This window comes from Vulpes lagopus, chromosome 1 (genome assembly GCF_018345385.1).
Source record: "Vulpes lagopus strain Blue_001 chromosome 1, ASM1834538v1, whole genome shotgun sequence".
Taxonomy (NCBI): domain Eukaryota; kingdom Metazoa; phylum Chordata; class Mammalia; order Carnivora; family Canidae; genus Vulpes; species Vulpes lagopus.
In genome coordinates, this window is record NC_054824.1 from 62286461 (window position 1) to 62307561 (window position 21101).

At 40.8% G+C, this 21101-nt stretch overlaps 1 protein-coding gene across 1 annotated transcript; it reads left to right on the forward strand.

Moving 5' to 3' along the window:
- The first annotated feature begins 1298 nt into the window (after positions 1-1298).
- Positions 1299-20724, forward strand: MRPS10 (mitochondrial ribosomal protein S10). The gene is made up of 7 exons (XM_041745366.1): positions 1299-1372; positions 13108-13172; positions 13261-13333; positions 15522-15658; positions 17126-17234; positions 18726-18815; positions 19272-20724. Exons 1-7 carry the CDS (start codon positions 1325-1327, stop codon positions 19353-19355), a joined length of 606 nt encoding a protein of 201 aa, XP_041601300.1. The 5' UTR covers positions 1299-1324; the 3' UTR covers positions 19356-20724.
- The last annotated feature ends 377 nt before the right edge of the window (positions 20725-21101 follow it).

The following is a 21101-nucleotide window of genomic DNA, read 5'->3' on the forward strand; positions in this document are numbered from 1 at the left end:
GTTTGTTTATTTATTGGGGGAGGAGCAGAGGGAGAGAGTTTCCAGTGGACTCCTTACCAAATGCAGAGCCTGATGCAGGGCTCAATCCCACAAACTTTAGATCCCAACCTGAGCAGAAACCAAGAGGACATTCAACTGACTACTACCACCCAGGCGCCCCCAAAGCAACTTTATGTTACAAATAGTGGATGACATTTACCTTGCATCGTTATGTGCGTTATGTGCTGGGCATTATACCGAAGCATCACACCTCAGCATCTCATTTATTCTGCGCAGTAACTATTTCAAGTGGGAACTATGTTATCATCTCTGGTTGGTATATGAGAAATTGAGGCTCAGAGTGGGCAAGTAACCTGCTCACAGTCACTCAGCTAAGTGGCAAACCCAGATCTCCCAGTTGTTTAAGCCTAGAGTTTTCCATTATGATGAATTGCATCTATGAAAGCACCTGGGGAAAAGAAAGCTTTAGAGGATTGTACAAATGGAAGAGATTTTTATCATAGCAAAAGCCTTTTTAGTTGGAACTAAATTATGGTGGACATTAATAACCAGACATTTTTTGGTTATAAGACTTTTTGGTCTATGGTACTGGGTAGTGGCAGGAATGATAAATTCTGAAATACTAGAGTAACATAAGGAAAGGAAGACTTAGGAAGATCTGTAGGACAGTGGTGTACAGGATGGTGGGAGCACAAAAATGTCAAATGCTGTGGGGGAAGGAATGTAGGGTGAAGGAACATAGCAAGGCTATTGAAATGAGGTAAAGGGTTGGGATCTAGACTCATTGCAATGATACTTTTCCTTTTTTTTTTTTTTTTTTTTTTTTAAGATTTTAAGTAATCTGTACACCCACGGTGGGGTTCAAATTCACTACCCTGAGATCAAGAGTCACATGCTCCACTGACTGAGCCAGCCTGGCACCCCTGGTACTTCTTCTAATGAAATACAAACTCTGTTTAAAAAAAAATATACAGAAATAGGAAAATAAATCAACCACTGATAATCCACTACCCAGAAATAACTGCTGCCAATATATCAACTATGTACATTTTTCAAAGCATGTGTTACGGTGCCTCCAACAAAAAAAGGAACTTGGTAACTATGGAGACAGGGGCTGAAGCAATGTTTTCAGGACCCGGCACCGGGCAGGCCACCGGCCCTACGGACTGTGCTCTCAGTCCCACCCTCAAAAAGCGTAGAATCGAGTCTCTATGGTTATTTCTGCGCCGGAACTCAAGGCTACACTCTCTCCTTATGCGGAACTCTATGGTCGGAGGCCGCGGCTGTGACCCCGGAAGCGGTCTTGGGAGGCCGAGACGGCAAGATGGCGGCGCGGGCAGCGCTGGGCTCCATGTGCCGGCGTCTGTGGCAGGTACCTGGCGGGCTGGGGGTGCTAAGCCGGCTGACAGGACAGCAGCCACGAATTCTGAGTGCCAGATGTCGTGCCGGCCATCTGGAATTTTCTCCCGATATTTACTCCGCATCCTGGCGTGTTGTTTGCCGGGAGGTGGCGAGAAAGGGGCCAGTTTTATTATTTCAAATTCTCTCGTGGAATAAAACATAAGAGGGCAAAGACGGGAACAAGAAGAATCGTAGCATGTTAGAGCTAGAAAGAATGTTGAACAACATGTATTCCAAAGCGCTGCTTTCAGATTTGTGAAATAAACGGAAGGTCAGAGAAGGATTACCTCGGTACGATTAGGAGCTGAGCTAATCTCAGCTACAAGATCTTCTTTACGGAACCAAAGTGGGATGCTTTTCTGATATCCGGGGGTTCTGAGATTAGATGGGAGTAGCTGAAGTCATAGGAATGGGTTAAGGATCCTCCGTGCCGTTCTTCGGAGACCAAGCAAGACTTTGAGCAGTGGTTCTCTATTTGGCCTCAGTACCCCCTTAACTCTCTGAAACTGGTTGAGGACTCCAAAGAGCTTTTTGTTCTTGTGGGTTTTAGCTATGGGTATTTAGCATATCAGAAAATCAAACTGAGAATCTCAATGCTTATTCACTTAAAAATAAAATTAACTCCTATGTTAATTAACATTTTACGGGAAAATGACTTAAAATTTTCAAAACCGTGATAAGAGCGGCAGTTTTATGTTTTTGTTGTTGTTGTTGTTGTTTGGGTTGTTGGTTTGTTTTTGTTTTTGTTTTTTTGTAGATCTGCTAACCTTAAAAATAAAAGTTACTTTACCAGCACAAATTAGATTATCTGGGAATGACAGTTGCAATTTGGGACATGCAAGGTATGGCAAAACCACATGGAAACCCCCAAAGGAGAGGCATATTATTTTAGAAAGAAGGAAGAAGTTAGGAGGGGCTGTTTTGAATGGAAGTCCATTGGAGAAAAGCAAGAGTTCAGGGTGATGATGATTGCTCCTTCCCGGAATTGCAAGGGTAGTCAGTTTCTTGTAGAAGATGCAAGATGTATACATCTTTTCCTGTTGGGGCCTGTGATTGATCATTCTTTCCTGTTGATTCTTCTGTTGAGGCCTGTAATTGGCAATTCTTCCTGTAATTAATGTTAAGTAGTGTGGGTCTCTCTTTTAGCCTCCCAACTCTACTTGAGTGAGGTTTCCCTTTATTTTTACCTCTTCTTCTTTCACTCTTTCTTTTTTTTTTTTTTTTTAAGATTTTATTTATTTATTAGAGAGGCAGAGGGAGAAGCAGGCTCCATGCAGGGAGCCCCACATGGGACTCGATCCCAGGTCTCCAGGATCACGCCCTGGGCTGAAGGGGCCAAACCGCTGAGCCACCGGGGCTGCCCGCCTCTTCTTTTGATTAAGATTTTTTCTTCACAGGCACCTGGGTGACTGGCTTAGTGGTTGAGCATCTGTCTTTGGCTCAGTTCATGATCCTGGGGTCCTGGGATCAAGTCCCGCATCAGGCTCCCTGTGAAGAGCCTGCTTCTCCCTCTGCCTATGTCTCTGCCTCTGTGTGTCTCTCTCTTGAATAAATAAATCTTAAAAAAAATTTTTTTTCGTCAAAAACATTGCTGATTGAGAGTCATGTTTCCATGTTTAGTGGTTGCGTCCCTCAGTGCCAGGAAGGATTTTTCCTGCTTGCCGTGTCTTAGGTCTGAGGGAAAGCACAGATTGGAAACCTACTGAGGTCACATTCAAGTAATGAGGGGTGGCAGGGGGGGAATGCTCAGGCATTTCCATCTATCACAACATCATCAAGCTTGTAAGCATTGGAGAGCATCTCTATTGGTTATATCATTTTTACAAAAGTTTGACAGGCTATGTACAAAACTTAATTGTACAGAACAAAAGAAGTAACGTAACAATTCCAAATTGTTAGATGGTTCTAAACCAGTACTGTAAGTCTGAAGATAGCAAACTGAAATATTTATTGGCACTCCAGCCAAGGGACGGAAAGTTCCCCCTGCAGAGGCAAATCTGTGGTCATGTATGCCTCCTGGAAGTACCTGCTTAAAGTAGCCATGAGACAAAATAGTGAATACTGCAAGAACACATGGAAAGAATTAACTGAGTGCATTTGGGAAAATACAATATAGACATAAAGGTGAAGCTAATAGCTCATGAACTTATTATAAAAACAGCAAGACGTCAAAGATGTATGAAAACAGTATTATCTCAAAAGAACTGCTTGGAGCCAAATATAATCCAATAATACAGCACATAAGGTTGCCAATTCAGGACCATGAATTTAGATAAAACGCCAGAGTCAGTTAATAGTCCAGATGAAAAAGGAGACTTGTGACTGCTAAACCTCTCACCCTTCAGAACAAGTGATGAAAGGTTAATTTGTCACAGGATCATGATGAGGCTGTTTTCCAAAGCCATAATCAAAGGAAGAGATTTCCCTCTTTCACAGGGTTTGGGAAATGAAGACAAGGGCACTTTCTTTGCACAAGAGAGAAAATAGAAGTAAACAGTGAGGAAAAGGTATACAGGCCTGGGCTGGACATCTTGGAAAAGCTGTCTCTTCAGATGTCATCTACTTCATTTCTGGGAAATCTTTACTTTTAGGTCATCAGATGGTGTGGAGTCAGGATTTGTTGTTGTTTTTTTAAGATGTGTCATGTGAACCCCTAGTCTAGTCTGTCTCTTGGAGTTTGGCAGCACAGGGGTTGGTTAGCAGTAGCTGATGAGGTCCCTTCCAGAGAGGTTAAAGAGAGTCTTTCTGGATGTATCTTTTTCAATAGATGGAATCTCCAGGTTGTAAAGTGTGTTGGTGTGATAGTTAAGGCCTGTCTCCGGAAGTGAATTGTGGAGAGATTGCTCTACCAAAGCGTGGTTGTTTTTAATAGAAGTAATTAGGTCTTTAGGATATGAGGTCTATCTCCTTTTGTCAATTACGGGCCAGGGAAACAGGGGCCAGTTGCATTGAGCATCCTGTGACTGCTCAAAGGGCGAGAGTCCGAGTTCCAGAGTGGGTGGATATGAGATTCAGAAGGACCAACAGCAGTGCTTTCGGCCAAGATATTTGGAGAGTCTGCAGATTTACCAATTGAGTCTTAATAGTACCATTAGTGAGGTTAACCCTGAGGATTGAATACACACACAGTAAAAGTGTTGTAAAACAGGCCAAACAGCACAGACTTGTCAAAGCACCAGACTGGTAACATGGGTTCCCCAATTACCATGAAGTGCAAGAGGGGTTTCCCCTGGTAGGAATAAACCAGAATTTTAGCCACAGGAGAAACAGTCACCTGTCTACAATGGAATGCTTATAGTTCAGTGAGAATGGTAGAAACCATGACTAAAACATTTATATCCATGGGATGGGGGAGCTGTATGAAATTCACACAAACAGGTTTCTCTACATTGTACTTTGGACAGGTGAGATGAGTGAGGTAGACACCTTTTGCAGCCTTATTAATGTCTCCCCATGAATATTTGTTCATGACATTCATTTTGTCAGTAGACCAATGGCTTAGTACATGTACAGTGTTAAGTAGTGGGAATGTTAGAATTTCTGGTAAGGCCAGATTGTTATTTGATCCAAACCACAGGTCTCTTTTAGAGAGCCAACAATTAACTGTGTTTCCAATATTGTTTTTCCCTCTCTGGGGCCAATTGTTGGGTATCTCTGGTTAATTTTTCCAGATTATCATTTGGGGGAACATCCCTTTGAACCATGACAGAGGTTTGGCTGTTGATTTCTTTGAAAGCAGCATTTTTGTTGGAAATAGTAGTGAGATGATTTCCTTTGGTGCCCAGGGAGTTGAGTCTGGAATGCCTGGGAACCTTAATAACAGAGCAGCCAGCCAAAGTATGGTATCGAATAAATTTTGGATACAGGAGATGTTTTAAATTTTATCCCCATTGGAGATTAGGAAACTTCTTGACTGCTTACTAACATTCCAAAGGCATGAGCTACCCTAAAGGCATACTGACCGTTGGTATAAATTTGCAGCTTTATCCTTAGCTAAAATTCAAGGATAGTTAAAGGAGATCCCATAATTATTTCTTCAGTGGCCTTAACTATGTCCAGTGGCAAGAATGGCTCAGAGGCTAGGGTAATATCCCCCTGTACAGGGTCTGGTTATTGGGTACAGTACCCTATAGGTCCATCATGAACCCCATGTTTTGGGGTGAGTACTCCCAAGGTTGTTCCCTCTCCCTCCCCATACAGAATAAAAAGAGAAGTTGGTAATTAGGATGTCTGAGGGCAGGGGCTTTTTATTAGGCTTTTCTTTAAAGTCCCCAAAACATTGTCTTCTTAGTTTTTCCAAATAATAGGATTGGGTTTGTCATTTTTCTTTTATTAGTAAAGCATATAGAGCTTGAGCCATAAAAGAGATTTCAAATCCAATTTTGACAGTAGCCAGCCAGTTCGAGAAAACCTCATAATTGGCACTTTTTTTGAGGTTTTGAAAGTTCAGGATGGCAAAAGTCCTACTTAGATCCAAATGTAGTCCTTGTTCTGAGGTTAGGCGCTTTAAGTGTCAAACCTGAATTTGAGCAAACTGCAGTTTTTTTCTTTGGAGCCTTTGTGTTCTTTTAAGGCCAAAAGCTTTAATAGGTAGATGCTATCTTACTGAGAAATTTGAGAAGGACAGCAGAAAAGCAAATCATCTTTGTTATAACAAAGTAGAGGCTGCAGAAAACTGTCTGTCATCCAAATCTGTTTGGTGAAAAGTAAGGACTCTGTGCAACTCTTAACTGTCCAGGTGTCTTTGCATCTCTCCCAAATGGAAGAAAAAAGATATTGGCTACCCTTACCAACTGGAATACTAAAAAATAAACTCTGTAGGTCAATTACAGTGAAAAATTTGCTTTCGGTGGGAATGGATGTCATCAACAAAGGGGGATAGAAACAACAGGGTGCCAAGGGATAACAATTACATTGTTTAGAGGCCCTGGACAAGCCTCCATTGTTGGCCGTTGAGTTTTCTCACAGGAAAAATAGGCGTATTACTCAGACTAGTGCAGGGGATAATGAAACCCTGAGCTTTGTAATCTTCTGTTACAGGCTTGATGCCTTGCAGGGCCTCAATAGGGTATTCATTAAATCTGGGGAGAGGTGTTTTTTGTTTATTTATTTTTTAAACTTTATTATTTTTTTAGATTTTATTTATTCATGAGAGACACAGAGAGAGAGGCAAAGACACAGACAGAGGGAGAAGCAGGCTCCCTGTGGGGAGCCCGATGTGGGACTCGATTCCAGGACCTTGGGATCATACCCCGAGCCAAAGGCAGATGCTCAGCCACTGAGCCACCCAGGTGTCCCATGTTTTTTGTTTTTTTAAAGATTTTATTCATTTATTTATGAGAGAGAGGCAGAGACATAGGCAGAGGGAGAAGCAGGCTCCCTGCAGGGATCCTGATGCAGGCTCAATCCCACTGAGCCACCCAGGCGCCCTGGGGAGAGATTTTGAGAGATCTATTTGAATCTTGATGGGAAGTGTATTATGGATTCTGCTGATCAGTTGAAGATTTTGTCCAGAAAGAGGATTTGTCCCAATAGGGACTGACAGTGTCCCCAGATGCAGTTGCAATGCTGTCAGACATGGAGAAAATAAGATGTCAAAAGGTCTTTGAATCCCCCTGGTTGGCCATTTTGATTACTACTGTCAAATTCTAGAATCATTTCCATCTCTGTGGAGAAAAAAATTCTAGCATGATGTATTTCTAAAAAAAAAACTCAGCCCAACAAATGAATAGGAGCAGAGGAACTAAGGAGAAAAGGGTATGTCTCTCCCAAAGGGCCTAGAGCAAAGGGAACCACCAAGAGTGAAGTTCTGGTGTCAAGAAGGACAGAGAGGGACATCTGGGTGGCTTAGTGGTTGAGCATTTGCCTTCGGCACAGGACATGATCCCTGGGTCTGGGATCAAGTCCTGCGTTGGGCTCCCGGAGGAGAGCCTGCTTCTTCCTCTGCCTGTATCTCTCTCTGTCTCTCTCTCTCTGCATCTCTCATGAATAAGTAAATAAAATCTTTAATTTTTTTTAAAATAAAATCTTTAAAAAAACAAGCAGACAATAAGGAAGAGAAAGTCTGAGCCAAGTATGAGGGAGGTTTGGGAAGAGCCCCTGTAGTTCCTTGAAGCCCTGTTGTGGGGATGAGGACATTGGAAAGGCTGGCTGTAGAGCACTGAAGGCACCTTGAACATTTCAGATGGTAACAATCTTTCTTCCAGTGTCCTGGCTCTTTACAATAATAGCGGAAACAAGTTTTGGGGTTTAAGGGCCTTCATTAATTAGAGTTGAAAATTAAAAATTTTGGAGCACCTAGGTGGCTCAGTTGGTTCAGTGTCCAACTCTTGATCTCAGCTCAGGTCTTGATTTCAGGGTTATAAGTTCATTGGGCTCCACATTGCATTGGGCTCCACATTGCATTGAGCTCCCCACTGGACATTGAGCCTACTTTAAAAAAAAAAAAAAAGAAGAAGAAAAATTAAGAATTGTAATGGTCTTTCTTTTAAGTGACTTCCCTAGAGTACTAGCAAGCTGGTTTGCCAAATTAAATCAGGAGTGGACAGTTTCCCACTCCATCCTGTTTTTTTTTTTTAACTGAGTTAGCCCCATTCAGCCCATTAAGAAGCATAGTTTAAGGGCAGCCCTGGTGGCTCAGTGGTTTAGTGCCGCCTTCGGCCCAGGGCCTGATCCTGGAGACCGGGAGTCCCGCGTCGGGCTCCCTGCGGGGAGCCTGCTTCTCCCTCTGCCTGTGTCTCTGCCTCTCTCTGTGTGTCTCTCATAAATAAATAAATAAAATATTAAAAAAAAAAAGCATAGTTAAATGCTACCCTGATAGATTCAGCATCAAGAGGGAGACCAGAATTTTCTTTGAAAACAATCTGAAATCAATTATAATAGGAAAAGGTTCATCAGGCTTTTGTCTGCAAGACTGAATTTTGTTCCCATCAACAGGCTTAGAAAAAGCTACTGTAATTGTTTGGAGGAGATTTCCAGTGAATGTTCTAGTATCTTGCCAAAAGTTAGAGATTTGGGATCCCTCAGCAGTTTGGCGCCTGCCTTCGGCTCAGGGCATGATCCTGGAGTCCCAGGACCGAGTCCCAATCAGGCTTCCTGCATGGAGCCTGCTTCTCCCCCTGCCTGTGTCTCTGCCTCTCTCTCTCTCTGTCTCTCATGAATAAATAAATCAAATCTTTAAAAAAAAAAAAAAAGTTAGAGATCTTTTTCTCTAAACTCCTTTCAAGGAATTCCCTTCAGGCTAGCTATAGCCAGTATTTGGCCTGGCCCTCACCAACATGCATGTGGACTAATTGCTAAAAAATCTGAGAAACCAGGTTGGTAAGTTTGAATATGTGAAATGCTTCAGCAAACCTATGGGGGTTCTCAGTCACTATAGGAAACTTTAACTATGGCTGTCAATTCAGCATCATTCCAGGGAACATAAGAAATTTAGGGGTTATTTTGATCCTCAGAAGATTTAACTGTAGGGGCGCATGGATGGCCCAGTCAGGTGTCCCAACTTGATTTCGGTGCCCGTCATGATTTTGGAGATATGAGATCGAGCCCTGCATCGGGCTCTGTGCTCAGTGCGGAGTCTGCTTAAGATTGTCTCTCTCTCAAAAAGTTTTTAAAATCTTGAAAAAAAAAAAAAAGACTAATTAGCAATAATCGCACCTCTGGTAAACCTCATTGGCTATCATGCTGCTGTGTGAAGCTGTAAAGATTTAACTTTAAAGGGGCAGGTTTTTATAGGTTCAGTAGAAGAGGAAGCAGGGCGAGGTTCAGATACAAAAGGAAGTTTGGTGAGAGAATTAGAATGGGGAGGTTGAAGGTGTAGAGGAGATGGAAGCAGCAGAATGGGAAGGAGGGTGATAGCACCACCGGTGGGGCCTGAGTATAAAGTGGCTGTCGCACTCCTGGGGAGGGTGGGGGTCTCAGACCTTAAGAGTCTTTTTGTCTTTGCCTCAGTCTAGAAATTGTATTTTGCAGAGAGGCAGTTTTAGATTCCTTGGTAATGTTTGGAAGATTTTAAGATACCAGTCAAAATAGACATCTCATTCAGGTTTGACAATTTTAGAGACATGGCTGCCTGGTTTAGTTTTAAGGAAATCAGAAGTTCCCCTTCATTGGCCATTGAAGTTCTAAATTACTTTTTGATTAAGTCAGCTCATTTAGTCAGACATGGGCATGAGGGAGAACCATGATGTTTAAACATAAAGCCACTAGTGTTCCAGTAGGGGAGCTGCCCTCAAGGCATTTTAATGACTGAGATCCTGTTTCTTAGAGATTTTTCTCTAGAGTAAAAAAAGAAAATTCCTGAACAGCACAGTTTCAACAGGAACATCCTGGTTCCAAAGGAATCAGACCAAAGGCCAGCACAGAACCAGTGGGAACAGCCCAGTTCTGGGAAGGAGGTAGACCAAAACTAACACAGTTTCAAATAGGCACAGTTCCAACAGGAACCACCTGGTTCCAAAAAGGAGTCAGATCAAAGGTCAGACCAGTACTCTGAAAGGACAAAGCCTTAAGACAGATCCTAAATAAAGCCTGGAGAGCTCAGAACACAGAGTAGAGATCACAGTCCAGGAGAAACTTAGCCTCCAACTCCAGGGTTTGTAAGAGAGCAGTGAGCTTAATTGGCTCTGTGGGCCCTGGCACCTTTTTGCTCACCAGCCTCGAAGTTATTGGGGGTCATTTCTGCATCCCTTTCTTTTTTTTTTTTTTTTAAGATTTTATTTATTTATTCATGAGAGAGACACAGAGACACAGGCAGAGGGAGAAGCAGGCTCCATGCAGGGAGCCCGATGTGGGACTCGATCCCAGGTTTCTGGGATCACACCCTGAGCCAAAGGTAGATGCTCAGCCACTGAGCCACCCAGGAGTCCCTACATCCCCCTTCTGATCATCAAATAATGTTAACCTTAAAAATGAAAGCTATTAAAAAAAAAAAAGAAAGAAAGAAAGCTATTTTACCCGTAAAAATTGGTTTATTTGGGAATGACACAGAATTGCAGTTTGGGACATGAAAGCTATCTCAAGTCCCATAAACAAAGAAGAGAAACATTTCCTGGGGAAAAAGGAAGAAGTTAGGAGGGGTTTTGAATGAAAGTCCACTGGAGAAAAGCAGGAGTTGAGAGTGATGGCTTTTCATTGGCTGAGTTGCAAGAGGTAGTCAATTTCTTGTAGAAGACTCAGTGAACATCTTTTCCTGTTGGGGCCTTTAATTGACAATTTCTATAATTGACATTCAGTGGTACGGCCCCCCCTTCAGCCTCCCTACTCTACTCTGATAAGATTTCCCCTTACTAGTTTTCATACTCTTTAATGTCTGGCTTAATAGAGGGCAGTTGGATTCTCATATCTGCTTCTGCAGTCTGTTGCTGTATCACATAGCATGCAGCCTCTAAAAAACTTCACTGTACATGGTTGAGAATGAGAGTGGAAAAATTCCAAATAACGGCTATTATTATGAAAATAGTTTTAATCTCCCAGGCCTCCTGAAATATGGCCCCCTCAGATCCTTAGACGATACTTTGAGAACCAGTGTTCTTAAAGAAGTCAGCTGGTGGTACAGGTTGAAATTCTGAGCTACTAAGGCACACCCAGACTCAGCTCCATCCCTTCAAAACAAAAACAACTTAAGAACTCTTTTTTTTTTTTTTTTTGAGATTTTATTTGTTTATTCATGAGAGAGAAATCCAGGCATCCTAGGCTCTAACTTTTAAAAGCAGAAGTTTATACTGGGGGAATATTAATAGGGAAGTGTCCTGTTCCTTAGATCTGTGTTTTTGTTTTTTAAAGATTTTCTTTATTCATGAGAGAGAGAGAGGCAGAGACACAGGCAGAGGGAGAAGCAGACTCCATGCAGGGAGCCCGAGATGGGACTCGATCCGGGGACTCCAGGATCATGCCCTGGGCCGAAGGTGGCCCTAAACCGCTGAGCCACCCAGGCTGCCCTGTGTTTTTGTTTTTTTTGTTTTTTTTGTTTTTTTTTGTGTGTGTGTGTGTGTTTTTGTTTTTGTTTTGAGAGAGAGAGGGAAAGAGGGAAAACAAATCAAGAGTTGGACATTTAACTGAGCTACCCAGGCACCCAGACCTGTGGTCCTTTTGCACATCAGATTGTGGGGTCTGCGGTGTACGTGCAGGGAAGTAGTTTCTTCTGTGATGGTGTGTGGGGAAATGGCACTTATTTCCTACTACTTTGTATTGTGCCTGATTTCCTTTCCTTTGTTTTTTCTCCATTCATTCAAGGGAGAATGTGAAAGTTTTGGTTTGCATCCATCTTGGGTGCAGAAGGGGGACAGGACAATAAGCTAAGAATAGGCTTTTAAAACATACTCAGGTGACCCTCAGTTGTTTTGTTTTACTTGTACTAACGTGTTATTTTCATCTTCTAAGTACTTTTAAGGATCTTAAGTATACTGTACTTGAGTCTCGGGTTACTTTTTTTTTTTAAATAGATTTATTTATTTATTTGAGAGAGAGAGAGATCGAGTGTAGTATGGAGAGGCAGAGGGAGAGAAGGAGAGAAAGTCTCAAGCTGGCTGCCTGCTGAATACACAGCCCCACACGGGGCTGGATCTCACGATCAGGACCACGAGATCATGACCCGAGCCAAAACCAAGAGACAGACACAGATACAACCAACTGTGCCACCCAGGCACCCCTCTCAGGTCACATTTTTAAATCTCAAGAAAGCTCAAGGGAGATTAACCAATGTAATAAATTTTGATGCTGTTGCTTGAAAAGGAAGTTGTAGAGCCTCTCCTTCCCTAACTGCACTGTCTAGCACTTATTTGCTATTGGCCCTTAATTCCAGGCCCACATTTTCCTCAAAAAGGCCTTCTTTTGCCCCTGAATTGAGATTTCCCTTTTCCATGTTATCTTTACATAATGAAAATTTTGAATGAATAAAATTAAAATGTTGACTTAAAAAAAGAAAGAAAGTTCAAGGGAAAAACAAATGGCAAAATCCATTATTACATGTAGTACTGCGAGTCTCCTACAACCGGAAATTTTGTCCACCAGGGGGAGTTGACAATAAAGAATTTGGAAAGGCTAGATTGGTGGGAGTATGAGGTATAGTGGTGGTGTAAGCTGGATATCCATTTCACTGTGTATTTTCTGTTTGTTTATAAGCTAAGCTATCCCAGCCAATCCAAGAAACCTATGCTAGAAAAGATGTATGAAAGCTTAAAAAAGGTTCTTTAGAATTTTTATTCCAACTCTTAATAAATTATAAAGAGACATTTATTGCTCAGAAATATTCAGGCAAGATATGTATTGAAGTACATTTAGTCTATCAAAATCTAATGGGAAAATAAAGTCACTTTTTTTTTTACTTGATGCCTGTGTATATTTAAGTCATAGGTGTTCTTTTACTGTGAGAATTACTTGTGTGTGGCTGTATAAATTGCATTTTAAAAGAGTTTTTACTCCTGAGCTTTAAAGCTCAAATTCTCAAAAAATAAAAAATAAAAATAAAAATAAAGCTCAAATTCTCTAGTATTTTGAGACTCTGTATTGATCATCAACTCTGTCCTTGTCCTCTTGTTTTTAAATGAAATCTAATCTGGCATTTTAATTACCCTAGTATCTTCATCTGAAATAATGAGATGGCCCTTAATTTGAAGCATTGTACATCTTGATTTTTTTTTTTTAGTGGAAACTATGAGTGTTTGAGGATTGACTTTAATTCTAACACATGCTCCTCCCTTTTTCTAGGGTTCAAGGAATTTTTCTATAAATAGTTCTAAGAGCAGTACAGCCAGAAATGGTGGCTTTCTCCTGTAAGTATATAATTGGATGTGCTAAATTGAATAAGGAAACGGGCTTTGGTGCTGTTTCACTTAGGTTTTTCTTTGTTTCCATACATAGCAGTACCAGCATGAAATGGGTACAGTTTTCAAGCCTACATGTTGATATTCCCAAGGATTTGACTAAGCCTACGGTATGTATTCCCTATTTCTTTGTAAGGAGCTATATTAGCAATAAACTTTTCTCATCATTTCATTTGGGATTATTTCCCAGACACTTTATGAATAAAAATATTTTGTCCTGGAATGCCAACAAGTACACAGTGTGCCTAAGTAACGTACTCTCTAATGTCCTTGGATGCTTGCATTATCTCTCAGAGAATCAAAGAATCGATTATTTACCCCAAATAACTGATAACTGTGGGAATAAGCAGACTTTTGCTTTCGTTCAGCACAATGTGAAGAGTGGTCAGAATTAATGATGCAGAATATTTGATACTATGTTACAGAAAATTTTTTTGTAGGCTTCAGGTCTTTATTTTCATTTTAAGGCATTGGGCCTGGGCCCAGGCTGTTCACAGTGAGGAAGAACATTACCACAAGCAAAGAAAATCTAGAAGTAGAAAATCTGTGTAACCTTGTTTCCTTTTAGTGAAAACCATGATTCAGTCAACCCAGTTTTTGTGTAAATTTGTGGTTTAAATAATCCTTACAAATTCTGAATCTTTTCCGTTATACCTCCCCAAAATAATCCCTTTTAACAGTTTGGAATGACTTCTTCTAGATATTTGTGTGTAATCATCTCATCTGTGCACATGCACACCAAAATGGAATTGTATTTTACATAATGTGCTGCTCTTTTGATTTTTTTCACTGAATACATACTGGATATATTTCCATGGCAGTACATGTAATAAACTCTGGGTCTCCAAGTCAAATGTTTGCATGGGCCAGGCCTGGAGGAAAGGTGGTGGGGTGGCTCTAAGTGAGACAGCTGCTCCTTACTCTAGCCCCATGTTACCATCTGGGAAATTAGACCTAGTGATGTCACCTGGTCTTAAATTTTCCAAGCTAAACTAAATCCAAATTTTTGTTCAAGATCTCTTGATTTTTCATGTCACGACAGATTGATACTATCTTTAAAACCCTGTATGGACTAGTCAAAACACATCTTAGGGCTGTATTACCACTCACTTGTTCCCCAAGTTATTATACAGGATATCAGTGTATTCTTCCAGCAACCTTCTTTGGGGTAATTGAGAGTAAATGTCTAACTAGCTTCCTGGTTATTAAGTAGATCTCCTTTCAGGAGTGAAGTAATTTAACCCTGAATCATTGGATTAGTAAGATAAATTATTGGTCTAATGAATGAATGAAGGTGAATATAATTCACCTCTTGGAAGAAAGTCAGAAATGTCAAACCCATTATTCCTAAGATCTTCAAGAATTAGAGTGGAAGAGGTAGAAGCTAAATATACAGTCACTGCCATAACATTTTAATTAGAAATGAGTAATTTTTTCTATTAGGGCAGGCAAAACACACATGAATAACACCTAATAAAAAATATGAATGGCAATAGCTTGCCTTTGTATAATAATGTTTTTTATAATTTATAAGCACTTTAATCTGTGTGTACTTATTAGTTCCCTACAGAGATGCTGTGAGTGATGATGCTGTGAGCTCTAGTATAGGTATGATCCTATTTTATATATGAGCAAACTGCAGTGCAGTGAAATTCTCTGACTTGCCTGTTGTCATTCAGCTGGAAGTGGAAGTTTAATTCCCAGTCCAAATCTTCTGACCTGACTAGATCCAAAAATCCTTTCCCATTATATATTTGGGGTTCAATAACTATGAAGTTAAAGGTTCCTTTAGTGATTTGTAGTTGCTTGAAAGTCTTTTTGGTTTAAACTATATTTTAACTGATTGTAAGAGTCATTGTGGAGATCTGAATGTCATAGTTCCTAGAAAATTAAGCTAACAGTACTAAGATGTTACTCAGCATTTTTCTCTCCATTTATTAGGAAACTCTGAAATTGTTCGAGGATAATATATGAAATTTTCAAATTCTAAATATTAGAGGAAGCACAACTGAAACTTTTCTTTTTGATTTTAAAATTGTAGATAACCGGGATCCCTGGGTGGCGCAGCGGTTTGGCGCCTGCCTTTGGCCCAGGGCGCGATCCTGGAGACCCGGGATCGAATCCCATATCAGGCTCCCGGTGCATGGAGCCTGCTTCTCCCTCCGCCTGTGTCTCTGCCTCTCTCTCTCTCTCTCTCTCTGTGACTATCATAAATAAATAAAAAAAAAAAAAATAAAAAAAAAAAAATAAAATTGTAGATAACCATTTCTTTTTTTTTTTTTTTTTTTTTTTTTTTAGATAACCATTTCTGATGAACCAGATACATTATATAAGCGCCTGTCAGTTTTAGTAAAAGGCCATGATAAGGCTGTATTGGACAGTTATGAATATTTTGCCGTGCTTGCTGCAAAAGAACTTGGTATCTCTATTAAAGTGTAAGTATGATCTTTCCTAATCTGACCTATTAGGGACTGGAAAATGGTCAACCAGGAAAATGTACTGATCCCAGCTAGGTCTGAGCTCTTAAAATACCATAGAAACTCATGGTGGGTAGAGTTTAGATTTGTCATATTACCCTAATCAGGATTCCTATCTATGAAAATTTTTAAATACTAGAATGAGTGGACAAGGTAAATAAAGGAAATCTTTTATTTAGCAACTGTATAGACATAAGGAAACCTAAGAAGTCCTCACGTCTGGATTCTCCATGGAGCAGGGTGGTGAATTAGGTGAGGCAAGCAATCCTTTTAGACAACTTGGATCTGCTGATCTTTGTCTGATATAGCCAGAGTTTCAAAACTGCCTTCAGAAACATCACTCACCCAGTCATTTCATACAGGAACAAGGTGAGCTTCATGCGGCCCTAAAAATCACTGGTGGGTCAAATATAACTATGGTAACCTCCTCCTTATCCGTGGAGGATACTTCCAAGACCCCCAGCGAATGCCCGAGACGGTGGGTGGTACTGAACCCTCCATGTACTGTTTTCTCCTATACGTATATACCTATGATGAAGTGATTTATTTAATTATTTGTTTGTTTGTTTATTTATTTATTTTGATGAAGTGATTTATAAATTAGGCACAGTAACTAGTCCTGAAATAGAACAGTTGCAACAGTGTACTATAATAAAGTTATGTGAATGTCACCACCCCCCCACCCCACCCCCGCCAAAATCTCTTCTGGTGCTGTACTCACCCTTGGCATGATGTCTGATGATAAAATGCCAGGTGATGAGCTGAAGTGAGGGGAATTAGTGGGCACTGGGATGTTGTGTTAGGCTGCTATTGACCTTCTGACTCTCAGAAGGAGTTACCAGCTTCTGGACCGTGGCTGACCACAGGCAACTGAAACTTCTAAAAGCAAAACTGTGGATAAAGGGGAGCCTTCCGCACCTCTTTTGTCTTGTCACCTGCTCCTTCTGATGCTGAACAAGGCCCATTTGGGGCTTTGCCAGTCTTGACTTAAAAACAGAAGGAACGCACACCTTTCCTAGAGCCTTTTGTGGTTATTGATACATTTGTACATTTCCCTAAAACAACACACACAGTAACACATTGGTGCTGCTCTTCACAGTTCATGTATTTGGTCAAAAAAGGACTTCAGGGGGTAAAAGCCAGAGACGTATGCATGTGCCCTTACCTGCCAGGTAAGGCTCACTTTTGGGTCTGTGGAATATTTGTTCCCATTACTGTCTATGGTGTTTATTTTGGCCTGAGCTTTATGACAGCAGCTGTTAATACATGACAGTCTTGGCAAATGGAAGTCTGTAAATGGTAGGTAATGCCTATAATTGAGTTTAAGCCTGACCTATAAAATTGTGGAATAGTGCTTTGATATCAGTGACTCAGGTTTTAACACCACTTAGCTTAAGTATGCTGTTTTGCCCATTGTTTTTTTAGACACGAACCTCCAAGGAAAATAGAACGATTTACTCTTCTCAAATCAGTGCATATTTTCAAGAAGCACAGAGTTCAGTATGAAATGAGAACACTTTACAGATGTTTAGAGGTGAGTTCATTTCAGACACCCAAACATTTTTGAAATGTCCAGTTTCACACTAACACATTGTAACTTTCCTTTAATGTCAACTGGGTAGACTTCCTGTCAGCCCATGATGCTGATAGCTGTAGAGAAGAGAAGGTAAGTAACAGGAGCTCAGAATCAAGTAAAGCCATCCTTTAGAGCAGTTCATACTTTAACTCAGCAATGAAGATTATGGTGACTAATTTGCATACAATAATAAAGTCTTGGAACAATTTTGCTTATATTTTAAAAATTCTAGTTAAGTTTTTACATAGTTCTAGTGATTCTTTTTGCACACTAACAGGGCTTTCCATGTCCACAATGGGAAACACTAAAGTTTTTCATTATTCGTTTGTGCATCCACTAGAGTCAACACAGTCTTGTGGTCAAGGAGAGCAAGGGTTCTGGGGTCAGACAGGTCCAAGTACTGGCATGTACCAGCTGTGTGATCTGCACCTCAATTCCTTCATCTGTGGGTTGAGAATAACAGTGGTACCCATCTCGTTAAGGTTAGTGTGAGGATTAAATGAGATATTTATCAAAAGCCCTTAGAATGCTCCCATTACATAGTAAATGATTAGTAAATGTTATTAAAATCAATGCAGGTGTACTGCTTTAAAATCATGCTTACCAGCTGGGTTCAAAGAGCCCTGGTTTTAAGGTGTTCTGGGCCATGTGCCCACCTTCCAGTCAACCAGATCTGTATTTTCTTCCTTTTCTTTCTTTCTTTTCTAAAGATGTATGTATGTGTGTATGTATGTATGTATTTGAGAGGGGGGGAGCACAAGTGGGGAGGAAGGGGGCAGAGGGACAAACTCCCTTCTGAGTGTGAAGCCTGACGTGTGGCTCGACCCCAGTACCCCAAGATCATAACCTGAGCCAAAGTCAGATACTTAACCAACTGAGCCACCTGGATGCCATGGTACTTTTTTCCTTTTAAATTGGAATTCTGGGGGATCCCTGGGTGGCTCAGCGGTTTGGTGCCTGCCTTTGGCCCAGGGCACTATCCTGGAGTCCCAGGATCGAGTCCTGCATTGGGCTCCCAGCATGGAGCCTGCTTCTCCCTCTGCCTGTGGCTCTGCCTCTGTCTCTCTGTGTCAAAAAAAAATAAATTAAATAAATAAATAAATAATAAATCTTAAAAGAAAAAAATAAATAAATTGGAATTCTGAGGGTGTCTAGGTGGCTCAGTCAGTTAAGCGTCTGACTCTTTTAATTTCAGTTCAGGTCATGATCTCAGGGTTATGAGATCAAGCCTGAGTTGGGCTGCACGCTGGACCTGGAGCCTACTTGGGGTTCTCTCTCTTCTGCCACCCCTACCTGCATGCATGCACACTCTCTCTCTCAAAAAAAGTCAGAATTCTGTGTAAGATTTCATAGAGAAAGAAAAGGCTGTACCACTTTATTAAAAAAAAAAAACTCAAAATTTCTGCTTTAATAGCATATCATGAACCAATTTCATGTTTGAAATTTCAGTTAGAACATCTAACTGGAAGTACAGCAGATGTCTATTTGGAATATATTCAGCGAAACTTACCTGAAGGAGTTGCCATGGAAGTGACAAAGGTATGACTTGAATTTCTGTATCCCATTGGAGAGAGATCTGCATTGTTTTGATACTTTGCAGCCCTGTCCTAGCCCACTGAGTGGAGGGGAGGGCACGTAGTGGACGTAGAGGTGGAGTTGCCACAGTAGTTAGTGTCTCTGCCTCCCTTTGCAGCGGTGGCAGCCCAGCAGAATCCTGCCGCTGCGGCCTACATCCTCCCCAAGCCGCCTCTGGAGTCTCCCTCCCTCTTAGTGGTTGTCTAGACATAGGGTCCACATTAATTGGCAGTCCCTGGAGATCACAGAGGATCAAATAGGCTGAGTGAGAGTGTTTTATGAGTCCTGCACAAAGATGAGAGGGGTAAAAGGAACAAAGAAGACAAGAGGACTCGGGAAACAAAATTAGTAAGTCCAATTTGTGGCTAAAGAGTTCAGCTAAGTCCATATTATGTCATAGTTTTGTTTTTCTCTTTTTAGACAAAATTAGAACGGTTACCAGAACACATCAAGGAGCCAATCTGGGAAATGGTACCAGAAGAAAAAGCAGAAGGCAAGTCCTAACGTCTCAGCGAGTCCACTGGTGCTGGCATTTGACCCGAGGGTGGGTCGGACATGTATGTTGAGATAGAAAGGCTTCCAGTTGGGATGACTGTGAGTCTACCTGACTGCTCTGTTGAGCCCACATGAGCCTTCCACATGCCCTGATCAGCTCAAAGCAAGGGGTGGAACTTTAATGACACACTGGACTATAGTGAAAAACCACTGTACCTATTCTATACACATCATCATTTCAGGTCTGATTTTAACAAATGTGAGCAAAACACTTTGACTACCATCTGTAAAAAGAATCGAGTCTATATTTTGTTATTCTGTTATTGGTCAATTACTAGTTTGCACTGATTTTAATTTGTATCATTTCATTCATCTGAACGTGAATGTTTGAAATACTCCTTACGCACATTTTTTCTTTTGAGGTACCTGGAAGGAACCTTCGGTTATTTTGGTTCATTTAACACTGAGCAGTTAAAGTTCTTCATATTTACCTCAGTGCAAGCTGGGAAATGCTAGTTGGGGGATGGTAACCTCCAATTTTACCTCATTTAAGCATGACATTCTTGAAAACTAATACACTGTGCAGCAGATCATGCACATTTGCGGCATGCACTGAACTCTTTGTTGCCCAAACCCTTACTTACCAGGTTGCCTAGAAGGATCACTGTTAAGGAATTTGAGCTCTCGAGAAATTACTGTATCACCTTTTATATCCTGTGATTCATTCATTCAGGAAGCTTTTCTTTTGTTCTGTAACCAGCACTGCAGAAAATACCAAACATTGAATGGAAATAATGGCTTTTGAAAACTGTGCAGGGCACAGATAAATATTTTTCCTTATTAAGTCCCACATTATAAGGCCTCTTTCTTTTGGTAAATAGCATTCTTTTTGTTTGGAGATGGCTACTTTTCCATGAAATTAAATCGGAGTGAAGGCCCCGAAAGAGGCAAGGCTGCAGTGTGCTGAAACTGCCAGTGCATCAACCGCCAGGGAGCGATTTATTTCTTTTTTACAGCACAATCGTATCCATGTCTTTTCGGTTTCTTTATCTGTGGGGTAGTTACGCCTTCTCAGTTTTTCCCCCCATAAACCGGAGTCAGAGTCCTGGTTCTCTTTTCCCCGACCTACTATCAGGTATCAGTGTTTTGAATGCATACTGCTTGTGCATCAGACTTACAGTACTGTCATTAACAAGAAGAGAGTTACAGCCTTGTGCCCCATGACCTCATTCAGTTCGTTCACAAATGCCTAAAGCACACTTATCCCAGGTATAAGCCTCGGGATTAAGAACTAGTCAATAAAACAAGAGTGATATAATGCAACTATATCTAGCAAAGCAGCCATCAGTGACCATTTTTACTTTAAAAGAAATAATTCCTTAAATACAGATCTACATCTAAGCTTTTTTTTTCTTTACAAACAATATTAATCACCATATCATAAGATGATTTATGCAAACTTGCCTCCATTGACTCTCCATGTGAGCTCTTTTAAAGGGGCATCTAAAAATAAAAAAAAATAAAATAAAGGGGCTGTTTTCACATTAAACCAGATTACTTAGCACTACATGTTAAAATCTTGTTTTAAGGTAAATATACAAATAAACTATATTCACAACAAAAACTAGTGGTATTTCTTTGACAAAAGTATTTGGCATAGTTGAAGCCTACTTCCTGATATAAACAAGATAATTTCTTCATCCTGCTGGCTTTTTTCAATTGGGTCTCCCAAGAAAAATGCATATTCTGAAGATT